Source organism: Salmo trutta, chromosome 37 (assembly GCF_901001165.1).
Source record: "Salmo trutta chromosome 37, fSalTru1.1, whole genome shotgun sequence".
NCBI lineage: Eukaryota > Metazoa > Chordata > Actinopteri > Salmoniformes > Salmonidae > Salmo > Salmo trutta.
The window spans coordinates 8,519,138-8,540,912 of record NC_042993.1 but is presented as its reverse complement, the minus strand read 5'-3'; the positions used below and the strand labels follow the sequence as shown (position 1 = coordinate 8,540,912).

Sequence of the window (21,775 nt, the reverse complement as noted above, 5' to 3'; positions counted from 1 at the left end):
TTAAGAATCTTTGACTTGCATAAATCTGGAAAGGGTTACAAAAGTATCTCTAAAAGCCTTGATCTTCATCTGTCCACGGTAAGACAAATTGTCTATAAATGGAGAAAGCTCAGCACTGTTGCTACTCTCCCTAGTAGTGGCCATCCTGCAAATACGACTGCAAGAGCACAGCGCAGAATGCTCAATGAGGTTAAGAAGAATCCTAGAGAGTCAGCTAAAGACTTACAGAAATCTCTGGAACATGCTAACATCTCTTTTGACAAGTCTACGATACGTAAAACACTAAACAAGAATGGTGTTCATGGGAGGATACCACGGAAGAAGTCACTCATGTCCAAAAACATTGCTGCACGTCTGAAATTCGCAAAAGAGCACCTGGATGTTCCACAGCACTACTGGCAAAATATTCTGTGGAGAGATGAAACTAAAGTTGAGTTGTTTGGAAGGAACACACAACACTATGTGTGGAGAAAAAAAGGCACAGCACACCAACATCAAAACCTCATCCCAACTGTAAAATATGGTAGAGGGAGCATCATGGTTTGGGGCTGCTTTGCTGGCTCAGGGCCTGGACAGCTTGCTATCATCGACAGAAAAATGAATTCCCATGTTTATCAAGACATTTTGCAGGAGAATGTAAGGCTATCTGTCCGCCAATTAAAGCTCAACAGAAGTTGGGTGATACAACAGGACAATGACCCAAAACACAGAAGTAAATCAACAACAGAATGGCTTCAACAGAAGAAAATACACCTTCTGGAGTGGCCCAGTCAGAGTCCTGACCTCAACCCGATTGAGATGCTGTGGCATGACCTCGAGCGGTTCACACCAGACATCCCGAGAATATTGCTGAACTGAAACAGTTTTGTAAAGAGGAATGGTCCAAAATTCCTCCTGACCATTGTGCAGGTCTGATACACAACTACAGAAAACGTTTGGTTGAGGTTATTGCTGCCAAAGAAGGGTCAACCAGTTATCAATTCACATACATTCACATAGTTCACATACTTTTCCACCCTGCTTGTGTATTGTTGTGACTTAGATGAAGATCAGATCAAATTCTATGACCAATTTATACAGAAATCCAGGTAATTCCAAAGGGTTCACATACTTTTTCTTGCCACTGAGTGTACAAAACACTGAGTGTGCTCTTTCAGGACATAGACTGACCAGGTGAATCCAGGTGAAACCTATGACCCCTTATTGATATCACCTGTTAAATCCATTTAATGTCTCAATTGTCTCAAGGCTTAAAAATCCTTCTATAACCTGTCTCCTCCCCTTCATCTAGACTGACTGGATTGTGCATGTGTGCCATTCAGAGGGTAAACGGGCAAGACAAAAGATTGAAGTGCCTTTGAATGGGGTATGGTAGTAGGTGACACGCGCACCGGTTTAAGTGTGTCAAGAATTGCAATGCTCAACCGTTTCCTGTGTGTATCAAGAATGGTCCACCACCCAAGGGACATCCAGCCAATTTAACACAAATGTGGGAAGCATTGGAGTCAACATGGGCCAGCATCCCTGTGGAATGCTTTCAACACTTTAGAGTCCATGCCCTGATGAATTGAGGCTGTTCTGAGGGCAAAAGGGGGGCAACTCAATAGTAGGAAGATGTTCCTAATGTTTTGTACAGTCAGTGTACATACAGATAGACAGACAGGAGACAAAGACAGATGTGTTTGCCTCCATCTGCTGGAGAATGTACTGTACTCATTCTTCATGCCCTTGCTAGCAATACTCAAAACTAGTTTCATTTTCTATAGTTCATGCGAAGGCTTATGAATTGCCTAAGACTAAGACTACTGTTTCACTGACACATTTCCTTCACTTCCCCAAACCATTTGTTATTACAGTAGTCACTCATGTTATGCAAAAAGGAAAATTTTCCTGCAATTTCAGCGCATAGTCAGCAGGATTTTCTGTAAAAAACACAACTGGATCTGGTTAATATACAGAAGCCTATGGAATGACTGCGTAGAGGAAATTGGATACCTGGCCACGTTTTTGCAAACATCTGCTGGTATTCTGCATTGTTCAATTGTTCACATAGTTATACTGTACTTGATTAACCGCAGGGAAAAACAGTAAGTGAAAAAAGGGTGAAAGGTCATATTATGTGAAACGTTTAGACAGGTATTAAAGCAGGTCACCTGACAACCCTTCAACGTTCCCCTCATCACGTGTCATTGTTCAAGTTAGGAACTTTTTTTACTCACAAGACCAGCCATGTCCCGCCTCTTTTACACGGCGGTTGGACACTGAGAACAGCCTATCACTCCGATAGGCCAGAACTGGAATTCTGTCAACTGGGTCAAAATTAAACCACACCCCCTTCTTCAAACTCGCTGTAGGAGTAATTGATATCTTCTTCAAAGTAAACGACTGGAATATTACCCGTTTCAACAAATTATATACAAGTTTTGGGAACTAAAGAGACTCAAAGGTGAGTTAACATATAAAAAGACATAGTGAACGTTTTGGTTCAGTTCTCCGAACTACAGTAGGCTAAACAGTTGGTGAAATGAAATGAAGGTGATCTCGTAAAATCTATAAGGTGACTGTTGTCAGTCAATGCTTTATTTATACCGCAGACGTCATCATGTCATTGCACTTCAGGCCGGCTAGATCGAGTTGGTGTTTATTGCTTAGGCTGCATCGTCGATTATTCTTTGAACGTCCGTGTGTTCCTGTCAGTCAATATCGTGTGTGTGTGTGTGTGTGTGTGTGCGCGCGAGCGCGCGTATTTGTAGTACTACAGTACCCAGCAATACGAACGACCTATTCAGCAACAGGTGGTAAATGTTTGTACAGTCTGAATCGTTTTGGAGGACAGACTGCCTAATAATCTGACAGTTACTTTATTTTTGTTTTTATTTTATTTCACCTTTATTTAACCAGGTAGGTTAGTTGAGAACAAGTTCTAATTTACAACTGCGACCTGGCCAAGATGAAGCAAAGCAGTGCGACACAAACAACAACACAGGAGTTACACATGGAATAAACAAACATACAGTCAATAATAACAATAGAAAAAGTATATATACAATGTGTGCAAATGAGGTAGGATAAGGGAGGTAAGGCAATAAATAGACCATAGTGGCTAAATAATTACAATACAACAATTAAACACTGGAGTGATAGATGTGCACAAGATGAGTGTGCAAGTAGAGATAATAGGTTGCAAAAATAAATAACAGTATGGGTAGTTGGATGGGCTATTTACAGATGAGCTATGTACAGGTGCAGTGATCTGTGAGCTGCTCTGACAGCTGGTGCTTAAAGCTAGTGAGGGAGATATGAGACTCCAGCTTCAGTGATTTTTGCAGTTCGTTCCAGTCATTGGCAGCAGAGAACTGGAAGGAAAGGTGGCCAAATGAGGAATTCGCTTTGGGGGTGACCAGTGAAATATACCTGCTGGAGCGCATGCTACGAGTGGGTGCTGCTATGGTGACCAGTGAGCTGAGATAAGGCGGGGCTTTACCTAGCAATGACTTATAGATGACCTGGAGTCAGTGGGTTTGGCGACGAATATGAAGCGAGGGCAAGCCAACGAGAGCATACAGGTCGCAGTGGTGGGTAGTATATGGGGCTTTGGTGACAAAACGGATGGCACTGTGATAGACTGCATACAATTTGCTGAGTAGAGTGTTGGAGGCTATTTTGTTAATGACATCACCGAAGTTGAGGATCGGTAGGATAGTCAGTTTTACGAGGATATGTTTGGCAGCATGAGTAAAGGAGGCTTTGTGCCGAAATAGGAAGCCGATTCTAGATTTAATTTTGGATTGGAGATGCTTAATGTGAGTCTGGAAGGAGAGTTTACAGTCTAACCAGACACCTAGGTATTTGTAGTTGTCCACATATTCTAAGTCAGAACCGTCCAGAGTAGTGATGCTAGACAGGCGGGCAGGTGTGGGCAGCGATCGGTTGAAGAGCATGCATTTAGTTTTACTTGCATTTAAGAGCAGTTGGAGGCCACGGAAGGAGAGTTGTATGGCATTGAAGCTCATCTGAAGGTTAGTTAACACAGTGTCCAAAGAAGGGCCAGAAGTATACAGAATGGTGTCGTCTGCGTAGAGGTGGATCAGAGAATCACCACTTTAAAATAACAATGAACAAGAAATAAACCTCATCAATGATCTACATATCCAGGGACAAGGCTTGCCAGACATTGGTCTAGGTTACTTGGGATCCACTGCCTGTAGGTGTGAGGCCTAGACCAGGGTAGTGGGTACTCTCATGTGTTTTGATCCCCAGTTAAGAGCCTGGTGGTGGCAGGAGGAGGGATCTGTGAGGAGGACAGGTACGCCTGCTAGGGCAAATCAGGTTGGGAAACACGCAAAGTCGTGTGTGAGAATTAAAGGCAGTAGGCTTACTAACCGTGCATGGAGTCATTTTGCTTAGTAATGCTAAATGTTAAGTCATTCCAATTCTGTATACTGCCAGGTCACTTGTCTAAAGGCATAACCTGTTATTGGAGAGAGCAACAGACATATGTAAAAGTAGACAAGACTCGTAGTGTGAATAAAGTAACTAACTCGATACACACTGTAGCACTTCTATGTTTAGAGTTCACATTCTAGACCTCACAGTGAGAGACAGGAAACAGAACAGAAAGAGAAACAGATGATGGTGGTTTGATTGTTGTGAAGGGGTTTTTACTTCTAAAAATAGTCATGTAGTATGTACCTGCAAGCCTATATTTCCTCAAATGAAGAAAAAAACAACCTAACATTTCCACTGACATTGTAGAAATTATTCTGTTTTTTTCTCTCTCTTTCAGAATGGGCACCAACCCCCCCCCCTGCTATCAGCTACATCTACGGCTAGAGCAGAGGAAGAGGCATTAAGGGGAATAGGGGGTAATTTACTGTAGAAATGGAGGAAGGACCATGTACAGTAGAGAGCTGGAGGAAATTGGAGTAGACATGAGTGTGAGAGGTCTAGATAAACTAGGTGGGTAGGTATTTATATATGAGGTAGAAGTGTATTGACAGACACACAGTTCACATACTCATATCAGCTGAGACCCATTCGCTTATAGACAGAGAGAGAGAGAGAGATAGAGAGGGATGGAGTGTGGAGAGAGTATCCTGTGTGGGTCTGGGGAGCTGGATCTGGACCCTGACATTGTGAGTGAAGAGGCCGGGAAACTGTACTCAGAACTACAGGTAAACACACATCACATCCACCACTCAACTGCTTTCTGTTCTATCGCCCCTTTCCTGCCTCTCTTTCTCCTAGCTGGCTTTTCATTCCTCTGTCTCTTCTCCATCACCACCCACACTCATCTGATGCTACCCCCCATCCCTCCTTCCCTGCTACAGACAGTGATTGAGACCCATGGCGTAGGGGTTGTGGAGTCCCTGGTGCCCATCCTTGTATGGGTCCTGGAGGGCCTGGCCAGCTGCAGAGCCCAGCTCCGAGAGAGGGAGGAGGAGGCTGAGAGAGAGAAAGGAGAGAGAGATGAGCTGTTGGAGAGATACCAGAGTGAGAAACTACTGAGGAGAGAGAGCCAGGAGGTGAGAGGGGATGGAAGTGTTTATGGTTTATCATTTTTTTATGCTAATGTGATATGGAGTCAGGGTTTGGGGTCGATTTCTTTTCAACTCAGTCAATTCAGGATGTTGATTAAAAAGTTTCATATAGTTTAATTCATTTTAATAAATGTTTGTTTTTTGCCTTTAGCGGTATCTGGAGTTGGATGACCAGATTGAGCAGGAGCGGAGGACGATGAGGGGAAGAGAGAAAGAGAGAGAGAGGAGGGAAAAAGAACTGGAGAAAAAGGCCAGAGAGCAGGCTGACCAATGTGAGTGTCTGACTGGGTCTAGGTGTCCATTGCTTCCTCCCTCTCTCTCAATTTCAATTCAAAGGGCTTTATTGACATGGGAAACATATGTTTACATTGCCAAAGCAAGTGAAATAAATAATAAACAAAAGTGAAGTAAACAATCAGAAATGAACAGTAAACAGTACACTCACAGAAGTTTCAAAAGAATAAAGACATTTCAAATGTTCTATTATCACTGTGTACAGTGTTGTAACAATCTATCTATTTCTCTCTCTCTCTCTTTATGCTTACCCTCTTCATGTCTGTGTAGATGATTTTATATTCACTTCCTTCATTCACATCCTTTGTGTTACAAACTGAGGATGTTTGGTAAGACCATGGCAAGTAGGCTACGGCAGAATCAGACTGGGACCCTGGTCATTGAGACGTACTGTATGTGATGCTAATTGCTACTGTGTGTTGTTTCTGTGACAGTGGTGGCCTTGGAGGAACAGAGGGCTGGACTGGGCAGAGAGTTGAACACACTGAAGCACACTCACAACAAGGTCAGACGACAGCATGTTTAGACTGACGAGGTTGTTTGGGACTCAACGTCTGTGTACTCTTCTATCAGTAACAGCTGCTGTCCATCATTGGAAATGTATTTTATTATCCCCGCTGTCCTTCCCTTTTGTCCCTCTTTTTCTCTCCATTTTCACATTCTCTCACTCTCTCTCAGTTGGTGCTCAGTTATAAGGATTTGCTGGAGAGGAAAAGGGATCTAGAGAGAGAGGGATCTCCACTAAGGTTAGCCACCACTCAATTCAGTTAGTATGACTACAACAACATGGAACTGTATGCAGTCTTTACATTCTAAAGAAATCTTTCACTGTGGTACATTCATTTGATGGTTTCTGATTTTCACTGCATTATGATGTCACAACGGGCCCTGTCTGTCTTTAGTAACCATGTGCGCTCCAAGAATTCACAATCTACCCAGGGCCAGTCAGAATCCTGTGTTAGCGGGCAGGAGGTACGTTCTCTAGATTTGATAACCTCTGTTCTGTCTTGTAGCAGTAGTATTTTTCTACGGAAGTTGTCCTTACTGACTCCTCCCCTTTTCCAGCTAACTGATCAAAGGCCAGAAACACCTCCTAATTCTGTCCTGTTGGAAGAACCGGTAACCAAGGACGATAGAGGGATTGACATTGTTGTAAAGCCAGACAGAGATGCGTCCTTCATCAATGACATCATAAGCTCCACCCCTGAGCTGACAAAGTTTCATGGCCTTATGAAGGCCAGGTATGTACATTTACATTTACGTCATTTAGCAGACGCTCTTATCCAGAGCGACTTACAAATTCCTGTATGTGTGCGATTACAGTGCAAGATGAACTGCACTGACTTTATTGCATTACCATGAAAGCTTCTCTTTTACACATTCATAACCATAAACCAACTCAGCCACAACTAGTTAACTGTAAATCAGACTACTTCCCTTCACAGGACTGTCATGGTTCAGAAAGACTCTTGATGGGACATCTCCCCAACACACACTTTACAAACTGACACTCACTGCCCCCTCCCGACCTTTTCTCTATTACCCATGTTCCCTAGCACCCCGGTCCGAGCAGACGCCAAAGAGCCAATCAGAGACGAGACCAAGACCAGCATGGGGGAAGAAATTAAGGAGGTGGAGGAGAAGGAAGGAGAGGAGGAGGAGGAGAAAAAAGAGGAAGGAGCAAAGCAGGAGAAGGAGGATGATGAGGAGGAGGATATGGATAGTCTGGAATGGGAGCTAAGGAACACGGAGTCTGTGTTCTCAGAGCTGTCAGAGCTGAGTCGGGAATACATAGAGAGTGTGGACCAGGGGGCCAGTGTCAGAGGTACGGCCATTATGCAAGGGCACACCTACGCCCCCTGATTGCAGTGAAACACTGCACTGGTTGTTCACATAAGATGAAACGTATGCCCTTTGCTCTCTTAACACATACAACCTCATTTTACAGCCAGAGGAAGGCTAGGGGGAAAGAGCTGAGGCAGATGGAGGGGGTATCATAGGCAGTGCTGGGCAGTAGGCACTAGTTAGACTGGACTGAAGTGTCAATGTCATGAGAACTGGCGTGAGCAATTACAAGCTAGTTGTTCTGAAAAGGGTTGACTTAGGGTTAAGGTATGGGTTAATGCTATTTGTGGTGAGATCTGTTTGTTTTTTCTTGTCTGTGCAGGCAGCACCGACCAGTTTGAGGAGATTCTTTCTCAGTATGAGGAACTGAAACACACCCAGTAAGTCCCCGCGTTTATCCCACCGTTATTATTACCCTACTATGACTAGTCCTGTGTGACTAACTCTGTGTGTAGGGGGCTTACCATTCACTATGCCTCTGTTTCATTTAGATACGTTGACAGACTGCACATTGGGCCTGAAGTAAAACTGGGCACAATGGATCCTTTGTTTACTGTATTTACTCACTTTTCTCTCTCACTCACTCTTACATCATCTCCCTCTACCTCTTCCAGTGAGTTAGTGAATGCGGCCCGGAAAGCACTGATCTCTCGTGTGGAGGAGCTGACCAATGAGAGGTCAGCTCTTAAAGTGGAGGTGACTTCCTGCCTGGAGACTGTCACCCGATTGGAGGGAAGGATGAAGGAGATGGAGGAGGAAACCAAGAGGTACACAACTCTAGTGTCAGGTCGTTGATGGTTGGCAGAATGAGACAACAAAGGTATACAAACAATATTTGTTAATGTGGTGTGATTCATTGATGGCGTGTGTTTCTGCTTTTATGTAGACTTCGGAAAGAACTGGAAGCAAATCAATCAGATGATGATGTAAGAGGGCTTTCTTTGTGTTGTCTCTTTTATATTCTGCTAATAGATGTGTTGTAACTTTTTTTTGTTTCTCTAATGGACTTGATGTACTCTAACTAGAATGTTAATCTGTTACCCATAGTCCTCCCTGCCCATATCGCTGCGTCGGTTCTCTCGTTCGGAGATGTCCCGTGTTGTCATGGAGAAGAACCAGTATAAGGAGCGTTTGTTTGAGCTGCAGGAGGCTGTAAGACGCAGTCAGGCCATTCGGTAACCATACCTGCCTGTCTCCCCCATGGAAGTAGACTGACAGGAGGTTTCATAGTCCTGTGGAGAAGGGAATAACTCATTTCTCTCCATCTCACATCAGTCATCCCTTCTTTTCAGGGCCACCCAAGAAGAGAGGATCACGGAGAGAGAGAGGACTAGTGTGTGGAGAAGGTGAGAGCGAGGGAGTGAAGAATCAGGAAGGAAAAGACAACTTTTTAATTTGGCAATTATTCCAGTAAAGTAGTCCACAGATGCTGTTAACCACTTTCTCCACTTTAAACCTTGAACTGCTAACAGGCACACAACCACACATATTTGTCCTGGGCCTGGCTCTGACCCCTGACTTCACAACATTTAACTCAATAGCTGTTCATATTTACCTGTGGCTACACAGTCTATAGCCCAAGCACATGACCAGAGTGCCTATGGGAAAGTTATGTGTAAGAGTTATTGTATTCCTGTGAGGTGGGCAGAGTTTTTGGTCCATTGCAGTCAAATTAACCATTAACTGTCTCTCTGTCCGTTCAAGATTCAACCGTTTGTTTGGCCTGAACAAGAACCCCTTGGTTCCGTCTGCTGCTCTAGCGCTGGCCCTGCCGACGTCCCCGTCCCTCACTCACTCACCAATGGGGTCTCCACGGCAACTGGCTGTCAGTACGACTCAGACAGAGTACGTTGATATGATGATAATGGGATTACATGTCTTTGGAGCTCTTTCCAACTGCTCAGAGTGCTTTACATTGTAAGGTTTGAAGTGAACTCACCTCATCTACTACCATAGGTTACATTAGTAACTATCATAAAACAGTACATCTTTTTAAACCACTCTCTCACCCACTGACCCCTCTTCCCCTCTGTTCTTCCTCTTCCCACTTCCTTCCAGTGGTGCCTCCCCTGTTACAGCCCTGTCTCCGCGGGTCAGGAGGAGGGAGCTGTACAGAGACATCCGCTCCCATGTCTGGGGAACCCTGGGAAAACGCCAGGTTCACGGCTGGAGCATGCCGCTGTCACACACACAGGTGAACATGCATACACACACATACAGTGCCTTCAGAAAGTATTCACACCCCTTTTCCACATTTTGTTGAGTTACAAAGTGAGATTAAAATAGATTTAACTGTCATTTTTTGTCAACAATCTACAAACAATAATCTGTAATGTCAAAGTGGGAGAAAAATTATAAATAAAACACTAATCTATCTTGATTACGTAAGTATTCAACCCCTGAGTCAATAGATGTTAGAATTACCTTGGGCAGCGATTGCAGCGAGATTATAAATAGTATTTTTGGCTAAGTCTAAGAGCTTTGCACACCTGGATTGTACAATATTTGCCCATTTATTATTCTTTTAAAACTTCTTCAAGCTCTGTCAAGTTGGTTGTTGATCATTCCTAGACAGACATTTTAAAGCTTTGGCTTATTTAAGTCAAATCTGTAACTAGGCCACCCAGGAACATTCAATGTCATCTTGGTAAGCAACTCCAGTGTATATTTGGCCTTGTGTTTTAGGTTATTGTCCTGCTGAAAGGTTAATTTGTCTCCCAATGTCTGTTGGAAAGCAGACTGAACCAGGTTTTCCTCTAGGATTTTGCCTGTGCTTAGCTCTATTACATAAATGTTTTTATCCTAAAAAACTCCCTCGTCCTTGCAGATGACAATCATACCCATAACATGATGCAGCCACCACCATGCTTGAAAATATGAAGAGTGGTACTCAGTTATGTGTTGTTTTGGATTTGCCCCAAAACATAATGCTTCGTATTCAGAACAAAAAATGAATTTCTTTGCCGCATGTTTTCCAGTATTACTTTAGTGCCTTATAGCAAACAGGATGTATGTTTTACAATATTAGTTTAGTGCCTTAAAGCAAATGGGATGCATGTTTTACAGTATTACTTTAGTGCCTTATAGCAAACAGGATGCATGTTTTGGATCATTTTTATTCTGTACAGGCTTCCTCATTTCTCTCTGTCATTTAGGTTAGTATTGTGGAGTAACTACAATGTTGTTAATCCATCCTCAGTTTTCTCCTATCACAGCCAGTAAAATCACCATTGGCCTCGTGGTGAAATCCCTGAGTGGTTTCCTTCTTCTCCGGCGACTGTGTTAGGAAGGACACCTGTATCTTTGTAGTTACTGGGTGTATTGATTCACCATCCAAAGTGTAATTAATAACTTCTCCATGCTCAGAGGGATGCTCAATGCCCGCTTTTTTGTTGTTGTTGCTCCCTGGTCTTTGTGGTTGAATCGGTGCTTAAAATTCACTACTCTACTGAGGGACCTTACAGATAACTGTATGTGTGGGGTATAGAGATGGAGTAGTCATTCAAAACAGAATGCACACAGAGGGAATCCATGCAAGTTATGTGACTTGTTAAGCAACACTTTTACTCCTTAACTTATTTAGGCTTGCCATACCAAAGGGCTTGAATACATATTAACTCAAGACATTTCAGCTTTAAATGTTTTTATTTATTTGTATAATTCCACTGTGACATGGGAAATTATGTGTAGATCAGTGACACACAATCTCAACTGAATCCATTTTAAATTCAGGCAGTAACACAACTAAATGTGGAAAAAGTCAAGGGGTGTGAATACTTTCTGAAGACACTATAAGTAAACACAATATTTACTTCACAGGTGAAAATACTCACACAGACTGTGGAAGTAGACACAACCCTTAATCTGGTACATACAGTATATTGTGTGGGATTATTGCAGGATTCCTCAGATCGGACCCCTGAGCCCAAAGATGTGCCTGTCCTAGTGCAGCTCAGACTGCTGGACCAGAGAGATTCTACAGCCAAGGTAGGACATACTATTCACAAACATGTCTATACAATCAGTGCTATGGTTTTTAACCCAGACAGTCTTTTCCCAGAAGACAGTCCCTAACTTGTGTTTTCTCTCTGTAGCTAAACTGTGCTGTTGCTGTCACACCTGAGATCTCAGGCGAGACAACGGTAAGGTGGTCGTTACCGTCAAATTACTAGTTCTAGTCACAGTAACTACCACTTGCAGTACCATCTAACCACCATTTTCAGACCATGTCATGCCAATGGTTTTCTCAATGCCAAATCAACCCCTAGCTCTTACCGGCACTTCTTGTAGATCTGAGAGGTTTGATAGGTAGAATCAATATGGTAGTAGCTCCATGTCCACTGACAGGCTAGATGGAACCATGTTGTTTAGAATACTGTTTACACCCATCCTTTTAGGTCTACACAGAAATGCCTAGTGGGTAGGGGCTAGGGCAGTGTTTCCCCAGTTCGGTCCTGGGGACCCCAAGGGGTTTTGGTTTTTGCCCTAGCACCACACAGCTGATTCAAATGATCAACTCATCACTAAGCTATGATTATATGAATCCGCTGTGCAGTGCTAGGGCAAAAACCAAAACGTGCACCCCTTGGAGTCTCCAAGACCGAGTTTGGGAAACACTGGGCTAGGGGTTGAGCTGTCATTTTTCAGTAGTAGGCATCACTCCTCTCTCTTCCATCCACTCTGTCAGTGTGCTGTGTGGGTGGTCTCTGGTCCCGCCTCCAGTAGTGATGTCACAGTGATCAACCCTGCACGGTCCAATACGGTGCTGGATCAGTTCAGCCTCCCGCCCACCTCGCCCGCCCTATGCATTTGTGCTGTGCCCCCTACTGGTCAGTGCTATCTATTACTCTCTGGGTAAAAGTTACCCTTGGGCACAGATCTAGGATCAGCTTACCAATTTTAGATTTCTGTAGACTTGTTAACCATAGCCACCATCATTTCCAAATCATCACTCAACTAGTTAGTTCCATTAACAATGCTTTAAACACTGGCAATGCTATCAGCTTACCGTCTCTGTTCTGTTTCTGTGTCATCAGGTGAGACCTCAGGAACTGTGTGGATTGGAACTCAGGAAGGAAGGTGAGGTGTGGAAATCAGAACCATGCTGTTCCATGATATGTTAAACAATTGACAGTTGCTCATTCTCCCTCTCCTCTCTTTTTCTCTTTCTTCCTCCATTCCCAGTGTATTGGTCCACTCCGCGTCCACAGCTAGGAGGCGCTGTCTGCAGTCTATCTCTCTGTCTGAGGGTGTGCACTCTCTCACGTGAGTACATCTGTACCCAGTCCGATATAGACCGCGAGCCCCTACAGTTGGACACTTGGATGACTGGATCTGAAAGGATAATTGTGTACCAGTTTGAATATTGCATGTTTTGTCTTTGTTTACTTTCAACTCTAAACCTTTCAGGTATTCACAGGGTCAAGTCATTGCTGGATTTGCCAATGGGACGCTTGCATTCTTCTCACACAACCCAGGTAATTCCCCCTCTCAGGTTACTGTCAGGATCAGGTCAGGTTACTGTCAGGATCAGGTCAGGTTACTGTCAGGATCAGGTCAGGCTACTGTCAGGATCAGGTCAGGCTACTGTCAGGATCAGGTCAGGCTACTGTCAGGATCAGGTCAGGCTACTGTCAGGATCAGGTCAGGATCAGGTCAGGCTACTGTCAGGATCAGGTCAGGTTACTGTCAGGATCAGGTCAGGCTACTGTCAGGATCAGGTCAGGCTACTGTCAGGATCAGGTCAGGCTACTGTCAGGATCAGGTCAGGATCAGGTCAGGCTACTGTCAGGATCAGGTCAGGTTACTGTCAGGATCAGATTCCTGTCAGGCTACTGTCAGGATCAGGTCAGGCTACTGTCAGGATCAGGTCAGGCTACTGTCAGGATCAGGCCAGGATCAGGTCAGGTTACTGTCAGGATCAGGTCAGGTTACTGTCAGGGTCAGGTTACTGTCAGGGTCAGGTTACTGTCAGGGTCAGGTTACTGTCAGGATCAGGTCAGGTTACTGTCAGGATCAGGTCAGGTTACTGTCAGGATCAGGTCAGGTTACTGTCAGGATCAGGTCAGGTTACTGTCAGGATCAGGTCAGGTTACTGTCAGGATCAGGTTACTGTCAGGATCAGGTCAGGCTACTGTCAGGATCAGGTCAGGATCAGGTCAGGCTACTGTCAGGATCAGGTCAGGCTACTGTCAGGATCAGGTCAGGCTACTGTCAGGATCAGGTCAGGATCAGGTCAGGATCAGGTCAGGCTACTGTCAGGATCAGGTCAGGTTACTGTCAGGATCAGATTCCTGTCAGGCTACTGTCAGGATCAGGTCAGGCTACTGTCATGATCAGGCCAGGATCAGGTCAGGTTACTGTCAGGATCAGGTCAGGTTACTGTCAGGTCAGGCTACTGTCAGGATCAGGTCAGGTTACTGTCAGGTCAGGTTACTGTCAGGATCAGGTCAGGTTACTGTCAGGATCAGGTCAGGTTACTGTCAGGATCAGGTCAGGTTACTGTCAGGTCAGGTTACTGTTAGGATCAGGTCAGGTTCTTGTCAGGATCAGGTCAGGTTCTTGTCAGGATCAGGTCAGATTCTTGTCAGGATCAGGTCAGATTCTTGTCAGGCTCCTGTCAGGATCAGGTCAGGCTTCTGTCAGGATCAGGTCAGGCTACTGTCAGGCTACTGTCAGGTTCAGGTCAGGCTACTGTCAGGATCAGGTCAGGCTCCTGTCAGGATCAGGTCAGGTTCCTGTCAGGATCAGGTCAGGTTACTGTCAGGTTCCTGTCAGGATCAGGTCAGGCTACTGTCAGGATCAGGTCAGGTTACTGTCAGGTTCCTGTCAGGATCAGGTCAGGCTACTGTCAGGATCAGATCAGGATCAGATCAGGCTACTGTCAGGATCAGATCAGGTTCCTGTCCGGATCAGATCACTTTACTGTCAGGATCAGGTTACTGTCAGGATGAGGTCAGGATCAGATCAGGCTACTCTCAGGATCAGGCTACTCTCAGGATCAGGCTACTGTCAGGATCAGGTCAGGCTACTGTCAGGATCAGGTCAGGTTCCTGTCCGGATCAGATCACTTTACTGTCAGGATCAGGTTACTGTCAGGATGAGGTCAGGATCAGATCAGGCTACTCTCAGGATCAGGCTACTCTCAGGATCAGGTCAGGCTACTGTCAGGATCAGGTCAGGCTACTGTCAGGATCAGGTCAGGTTCCTGTCAGGTCAGGTTACTGTCAGGTTCAGGTCAGGTTCCTGTCAGGTCAGGCTACTGTCAGGATCAGATCGTGTTACTGTCAGGCTACTGTCAGGATCAGGCTACTCTCAGGATCAGGTCAGGCTACTGTCAGGATCAGGTCAGGCTACTGTCAGGGTCAGGTCAGGTTCCTGTCAGGTCAGGTTACTGTCAGGTTCAGGTCAGGTTCCTGTCAGGTCAGGTTACTGTCAGGATCAGGTCAGGTTACTGTCAGGATCAGGTCAGGTTCCTGTCAGGTCAGGTTACTGTCAGGTTCAGGTCAGGTTCCTGTCAGGTCAGGTTACTGTCAGGTTCAGGTCAGGTTCCTGTCAGGTCAGGTTACTGTCAGGATCAGGTCAGGTTCCTGTCAGGTCAGGTTACTGTCAGGATCAGGTCAGGTTCCTGTCAGGTCAGGTTACTGTCAGGTTCAAGTCAGGTTCCTGTCAGGTCAGGTTACTGTCAGGATCAGGTCAGGTTCAGGTCAGGTTCAGGCCAGGTTCCTGTCAGGTCAGGTTACTGTCAGGATCAGGTCAGGTTACTGTCAGGCTACTGTCAGGATCAGGTCAGGTTCCTGTCAGGTCAGGTTACTGTCAGGATCAGGTCAGGTTGCTGTCAGGTCAGGTTACTGTCAGGATCAGGTCAGGTTACTGTCAGGTTCAGGTCAGGTTCCTGTCAGGTCAGGTTACTGTCAGGTTCAGGTCAGGTTACTGTCAGGTTCAGGTCAGGTTCCTGTCAGGTCAGGTTACTGTCAGGTTCAGGTCAGGTTACTGTCAGGTTCAGGTCAGGTTCCTGTCAGGTCAGGTTACTGTCAGGTTCAGGTCAGGTTCCTGTCAGGTCAGGTTACTGTCAGGTTCAGGTCAGGTTCCTGTCAGGTTCAGGTCAGGTTCCTGTCAGGTCAGGTTACTGTCAGGTTCAGGTCAGGTTACTGTCAGGTTCAGGTCAGGTCAGGTTACTGTCAGGTTCAGGTCAGGTTCCTGTCAGGTCAGGTTACTGTCAGGTTCAGGTCAGGTTCCTGTCAGGTTCAGGTCAGGTTCCTGTCAGGTCAGGTTCCTGTCAGGTTCAGGCCAGGTTCCTGTCAGGTCAGGTTACTCTCAGGATCAGATCGTGTTACTGTCAGGCTACTGTCAGGATCAGATCAGTGCATATGAAGGAAAGGAGGGAAGAAGTGGTACCATTTAAGTTTGAGATAAACTGTATCCCTTCTAGCCAGAACCATTGTATGTCAGAATTGACTTTTCGTAGCCGGTTAGGAGAACTTACGCAGCAGGTTAAGAGAATTAGCGTTAGGATAATTAAGTTCAGTTTAAGAATAGGGTTAGCAGAATTGCAAAGAAATGACGTTAATTTGACATAAACTGTATTCCATCTATCCATGACCACATACAACCTGTGGCTCAGTTGGTAGAGCATGGTGTGTGCAACGCCAGGGTTGTGGGTTCGATTCCCACGGGGGGCCAGTACAAAAAAATAAATAATGCATGAAATGAAATGTATGCACTCACTACTCTGTCGCTCTGGATAAGAGCGTCTGCTAAATGACTAAAATGTAATTGTAAGAGACTGACGATGACTAATCACCACTATATTTGACAGGTGGATGGGATCTCCAATCACATGAGGTTTTGCCTCTGGGATCAACTCCACTGCAGCCCATTCGCTGTTGCCTAGCGAAGGGGGCGTGCTTATGGGTAGGATATTGGAATCGGGTTCATGTGGTCGATGTCGAGAATAGAAAAGTGGAGGTAAGAGTTTGACGAACCTGAAAATATTGTGTGTGAATTCAGAATGGTTTGTACTTTGTATTATTTTGTCCATATTTCCCACCTCTCTCTTTCAGCAAACTTTAACCGTCTCGGAGCGCAGTGAGCAGCAGGTGCGTTTCCTGTGTGCGGCAGGAAGTGGTGTGTGGACGTCCTGCCGGCTCGACCCTACACTCAGGCTTTTCGATTGGTCCACTGGCCGGCTCCTGCAGGATGTGGATCTGACCCCTCTGGTCACCAAAACACTGGGTAGGAGCAGGAACAGGATTCTCAGTTCATGAATCTGTTCATGTTTATATTGCTGATGTGAGCATGTAATGGCCCACATAGAAGTTAATGTTCAACTTTGAATACATTTTCTTCAATTTTGCTTCAATCCTTACCTCCTCAACCCAAAAACTGAACCTACTCTGCTTGAATGGATAAGCTCCTGACTGTTGGTCTCTCTTCTCCAGGCCCTGCCTTCTTGTCTCTCTCCCCGCTGCAGATCTCCTCCCTCACCGTCATCTCTGGCCGGCTGTGGGTGGGAACAGGAAGTGGCGCCATCTTCTCCATCCCTGTGTCTCTCAGTGAGTACTAACCTCTGGCCCCCAGAGGTCAACAACAGAATCACCTGAGAGATAATGCCCTTACACTGGTCATATGTCAGCTGTCTTCTTCTCTGCGTTCCATAGGTTCAGAGTCTGCCTCTATACCATACTGCTCTTTGGCGGCAGCACAACTGTGTTATCATGGACACCGCCAGGCTGTCAAGTTCATCATTGCTGCACCTGGTGAAAATCTTCTATCGTTGTTCATTCATTCACTGTTGTGTAACAATGCAGTTATTCTACAGCAGGGCTATTCAACTGGCGGCCCCTGGTTCTTTGATCAATTCTGAACATTAATCAAAGATCTATAAAAAAATCCCCTCCAAAATCCGACGTTCAACGTCAAAATGACAAGCACTATGGTGGTTGTCTATAATGTGGTTTCTAGTGGTTTTTTTGTGGTTTCTAGCGCCTATGTGGCATGTTGATAATTTTTTCTTCATATGAATTTGGCTCTAGTGTTTCAACAGTTTAAGCTACATGTTATGACCCCATTCGTGAAAGCTACGACTCTCAGGAACACTACATGCCTTCTGTTTCCCTCTCTGATGCGCACAAGGACTTGTTAGAAGGGAGTGGGACAAATAAATGCTCCTAATGACTGTGGGAAATTAATTCAAAGCTTCCGTCCCTCAGACTGGAATTTGGCATCACCTGATTTTACATATCTTTGTGTTCTTTATTAAGATGCTTAGTTTTCAGATTTTAAAATTACCTAATTACGTGTAAGAAGCTTTTACTAGTTAAAATGATGAGCGAGTGTTGTGACTTCCTTTTCAATGATGAGCATTTTTGGGCTGCACCTCGACTCACGTTGGTTGAGCGCCCTCCACTTCTTTCCTAATTACTTTTAGCAACATTTACTTTGAAGAAAATTGCTTTATTGGTGATGTGCGTTGCTTTTTTTATACAGTTCTTCCGAAGATTAATTGCATGTGGAAAATGTCCGTCCCCCCTAAAATTAACCAGTAGGAATGTAGTTGAATAGCCCTGTTCTACAGTATTAAATACTATGTAGTTATTACATAATTAATAGACATTGTGCTACTATGCAGTTATTGCATAGTTATTCGACAGTATTATATTGTGATACTATGCAGTTTTTACATGGTTATTAGTATTCTATATCTGTGTTCCCCAGCCTGTGGGACCAGCTCCTCTACAATAGGAGGCGGTGCTGTGACTCTAGTCTCTACCTCTCAGCTCATCCTCAGTGGAGGAGAGGGCTACATCAACTTCCGCATCGGTGAGTTGAGGATATCACGTGGTTGTCATTAGAGTGGTTGTCTGACTGACTCTGTCTCCCTCTTACCTTTCCCAGGCGACGACGCGAATGACGGCGCACCCGAAGCTGCCCCGCTGCGATCAGACCGCAGTCACATGATCATCTGGCAGAGCCCCACCCCCTCCCTGCCCAGCTCCGCCCTTTGACCACATGCAGTCTAGAATTAGACAAGGAAGGATTAGACAGAGATGTCATACAAGAGACCAGGAAGTACAAATGGGAGCCATGTTTTAATGGGCTTCATTCACTAGGAGTTCCATTTGGATATTTGTTCTAGAATCTTGGGATTAAATTAAGACATCACAGCTTAATCCTTCTTGTCTCACTCTGTTATCCAGTTGCTACCCTCATCCCCTTGACTAAACCTTTCACCTGGTTAACCCAGTCTCCTCTATGTGTGCCTTAATGTGATTTGACAATCGTTGCTGTGAGATTGGTCATTGTACAATGTTTTTTGTGAAACATGTTTCCTCATCATGGTAATCATATATGGGCAGCAGGTAGCCTAGCGGTTAAGAGCGTTGGGCCAGTAACCCAAAGATCGCTGGTTTGAAAACCTGAGCCGACTAGGTCAAAAATTGGTCTGTGCACATGAGCAAGGCGCTTAACCCTAATTGCTCCTGTAAATCGCTCTGGATAAGAGCGTGTGCTAAATGACTCAAATGTAAATATCATCATCACTGTAGCAAAGTATTTTACAGTAAGAGTCATCATCTCTGACTTTTGGTTGGTCAGTTAAGAATGGTTTGGGTTTGTTTTAACCACAAAACATGCACACTCAGTAGCATATCATTCCATGACGTTGGCACAAGGTCATTATAACCTTGTTCAAACTCGTTTACATTGATACTGAGATGTAGTGTGGAAGCTGCTGGGTTCCTAATAACTATTCTTGCATAAGACCCTGGCCTTCAGTTCCCATTGCATGCTGGGTAAATCTGCAGTGTAATTGCACTTTATTATCGTGTGTGTGTGTGTGTCTCTTTAATCTTTTGAAATTAATGGATTAATCCTATTAAAGATCCCAGAGAAATTATCTTATGTCTGCTCGTCATGACTTTGTGAAACACACATGGTTTGTTAAAACAAAAAAATTTAAGTTTTCATTTGCAGAGCGATAAGGGAGTGGAAGTCTCAAAAGATACTCAAAGTATTTTATGCAGTATTTGAAAGTGTGTTTATGTGTGTGATTCATGTCTGAAAATGTTAATCATAACTGGACTCTATGCAAGAATCTATGTATCTACTTAAATCTATGAAAAATAAACTTTGGGAAATACTTTCATAAAAGATCTGTTTTCAAATCAATATAATGTAATACTTTACACCCCAAATTTTCACAAATGCCCTATGGTAGGTTATTTTATAGTTTTAATACAATTTTATAATTTAATACAAAAACCCTATTACGATTCAAAGAAAACCACAACACATGGATTATTATGAATATAAAGACCAATTCTGTACAGATTCAAGCCTAAACAAACCAACCAAGTGAACTATGAATAGCCTCCATGCTTGATCGTTTAAAATCCTATTCAGACAGTCTGTACAATTCTGTTATCTACCAGAGGTGTTTCAGCAAAGGTCAAGTCACAATAAAAAGCAATGACCAACCGTTTTTCCATCTTGCATTTGACACTAGTGAACTAGCAGTATGTAAGTCTCTTCCACCGTGGAGGCGGTGGAACTTGGGTTAAAGAATGAGGGAGTTCTATAAAAAATGTCTCTTAAAAACTGAATCTTATTCCTGCCCCAGGTGAAGCGGGTTAGCGTTGATTACATTCGTTTTGGAATCGGGCTCCCTCCCGGTCGTGAGCCCAGTGCCCCGTTTTGGCCGACGGCGAAGTCCGCTCCAAAAAAAAGTGACAGGTTAATCACGTGGAGCAATGAGTAGGATTCTGGATTTTTACATACAAAAATGATTGCTTTTGATAAAAAGGCTTTACCTAATGAAAACTAGTTTGAAAATGTGAACATATGCTGCCTTGATGACAACATGGCCGAGCGGCGCAGATTACTGTGATTTGAGAAGGGCGCTCCTCTCAACCCCGCTTTTCCCCATTCACATCACGGGCCCTAGCCTGGTTCATTTAATAGCACTCCCCCAATGCCAACAATACCACTCCCAGACCCCCAGGCAGTTTGACTGCCAATAGTCTAATGGAGACAGTGAGGACCCTCCCTTACAACCACACCCTTCTACGCCTGACCATGAAGCATCATGAGGGGCTGCTGTGGCTCCTGGGGAGTCGTATCCTGCGGCTGAGGGAGCGGGCTAGCCGGTCCATGGCACCCATGGTTCCCCCTAGCTCCTTCCTGGAGGTCAGGCCCTCAAGGTTCCCACTGTACCACATGACCCATCCTCCCAGGGACATGAGCATTAGTAGAGCCCCAGAGTACACCAGCAGGTCCCCAAAGTCCTGTCCCTTAATCTCTAATGGGGCGAAAACCCCCACCAGCAGAGCAGACACGCCTAGCAGGTCCATTAATATGGCAAATGCCAGGGCCAGCTTACAGTGGGACAGACCATCATAGTGGTGCGCCATGGTCACTCACCTGGGGGACAGAGAGGTGGGGGAGGTGAGGTGTGTGGCACATTGACAGACATAAATCTTGTGCATTGACATTGCTCAGAGTAAAATCACAATAGAGTCACCTCTGGCAATGTTAGGGGGTTCCCTCTAGGCCTACTGGTCGAGTGGGAGGATATTGTATGAACATAAACATGACGTGTATGTTCTGTAGCTATTAAAGTACAGGTATGTATGAAATAATGTAACCATGGTCAAATAACTACAGTATGTTATTTAAATATTTACTGTGTCTGTGTATTTAGGCCTACACTTTTTTTTTTAACCTTTTCATGTAACATTGTAGGTTACTACAATACTCTTCAATGTATCTTTATTCATAGGAAAAACAGGTGCCACACCTGAGCGCTATGATTCTCCCAGCACAACCGAGACACTTTTGTGTTTCAATGCCGGTTAAAAAACAGATTTAAACACAGAAAAACATAACAGATTAATACTCACCTCATCACAGGTGCAAATGTGTTTTGATTAGTATATTTCCAATTTTTATCTCTTAAAAATGTAAGTAGAATCCACTCAAACTGTATCCTTCCGGTTCTTCACTGGCAGGTAAAAACAGTGACTCATGAGTGAATAATGTTACCTGACACCTCTCCACTCCCCCCTCACCTGAGCTTTTCTGCACTGAAGAATATCATT

At 44.6% G+C, this 21,775-nt stretch overlaps 2 protein-coding genes across 3 annotated transcripts; one reads left to right on the top strand and one right to left on the bottom strand.

Annotated features, from left to right (window-relative positions):
* The first annotated feature begins 2,324 nt into the window (after positions 1-2,324).
* On the top strand, positions 2,325-19,824 carry LOC115177488 (C-Jun-amino-terminal kinase-interacting protein 4). Of its 2 annotated transcripts, none has more exons than XM_029738302.1 (28): positions 2,325-2,446; positions 4,787-5,174; positions 5,331-5,525; positions 5,692-5,812; positions 6,269-6,339; positions 6,513-6,580; positions 6,737-6,806; positions 6,900-7,075; positions 7,391-7,659; positions 8,002-8,059; positions 8,294-8,446; positions 8,566-8,605; positions 8,727-8,854; positions 8,972-9,025; positions 9,384-9,524; positions 9,738-9,873; positions 11,580-11,666; positions 11,774-11,821; positions 12,367-12,508; positions 12,716-12,758; positions 12,864-12,944; positions 13,089-13,156; positions 16,498-16,646; positions 16,742-16,913; positions 17,120-17,233; positions 17,339-17,437; positions 18,396-18,500; positions 18,576-19,824. In XM_029738302.1, exons 2-28 carry the CDS (start codon positions 5,076-5,078, stop codon positions 18,683-18,685), a joined length of 2,997 nt encoding a protein of 998 aa, XP_029594162.1. In that variant the 5' UTR covers positions 2,325-2,446; positions 4,787-5,075; the 3' UTR covers positions 18,686-19,824. The 2 variants fall into 2 exon arrangements, with proteins under 2 accessions (XP_029594162.1, XP_029594161.1); XM_029738301.1 differs by having other exon boundaries at positions 9,384-9,596.
* Positions 19,825-19,892: 68 nt separating this feature from the next.
* Positions 19,893-21,738, bottom strand: LOC115177492 (transmembrane protein 238). The gene is made up of 2 exons (XM_029738309.1): positions 21,578-21,738; positions 19,893-21,098 (listed from the first exon to the last, which is right to left on the bottom strand). Exon 2 carries the CDS (start codon positions 21,086-21,088, stop codon positions 20,762-20,764), a length of 327 nt encoding a protein of 108 aa, XP_029594169.1. The 5' UTR covers positions 21,089-21,098; positions 21,578-21,738; the 3' UTR covers positions 19,893-20,761.
* Positions 21,739-21,775: the final 37 nt, after the last annotated feature.

What these genes read in the sequence shown, in the direction of transcription:
- LOC115177492 (XM_029738309.1), bottom strand. Translation starts at nt 21,088, where the DNA reads ATGGCGCACCACTATGATGGTCTGTCCCACTGTAAGCTGGCCCTGGCA.
- LOC115177488 (XM_029738301.1), top strand. Translation starts at nt 5,076, where the DNA reads ATGGAGTGTGGAGAGAGTATCCTGTGTGGGTCTGGGGAGCTGGATCTG. An exon ending in ATTGGAACTCAGGAAGGAAG is followed by an intron (nt 12,759 to 12,863) that starts GTGAGGTGTGGA and finishes CTCCATTCCCAG; the next exon opens with TGTATTGGTCCACTCCGCGT. An exon ending in TCTGGTCACCAAAACACTGG is followed by an intron (nt 16,914 to 17,119) that starts GTAGGAGCAGGA and finishes TCTCTTCTCCAG; the next exon opens with GCCCTGCCTTCTTGTCTCTC.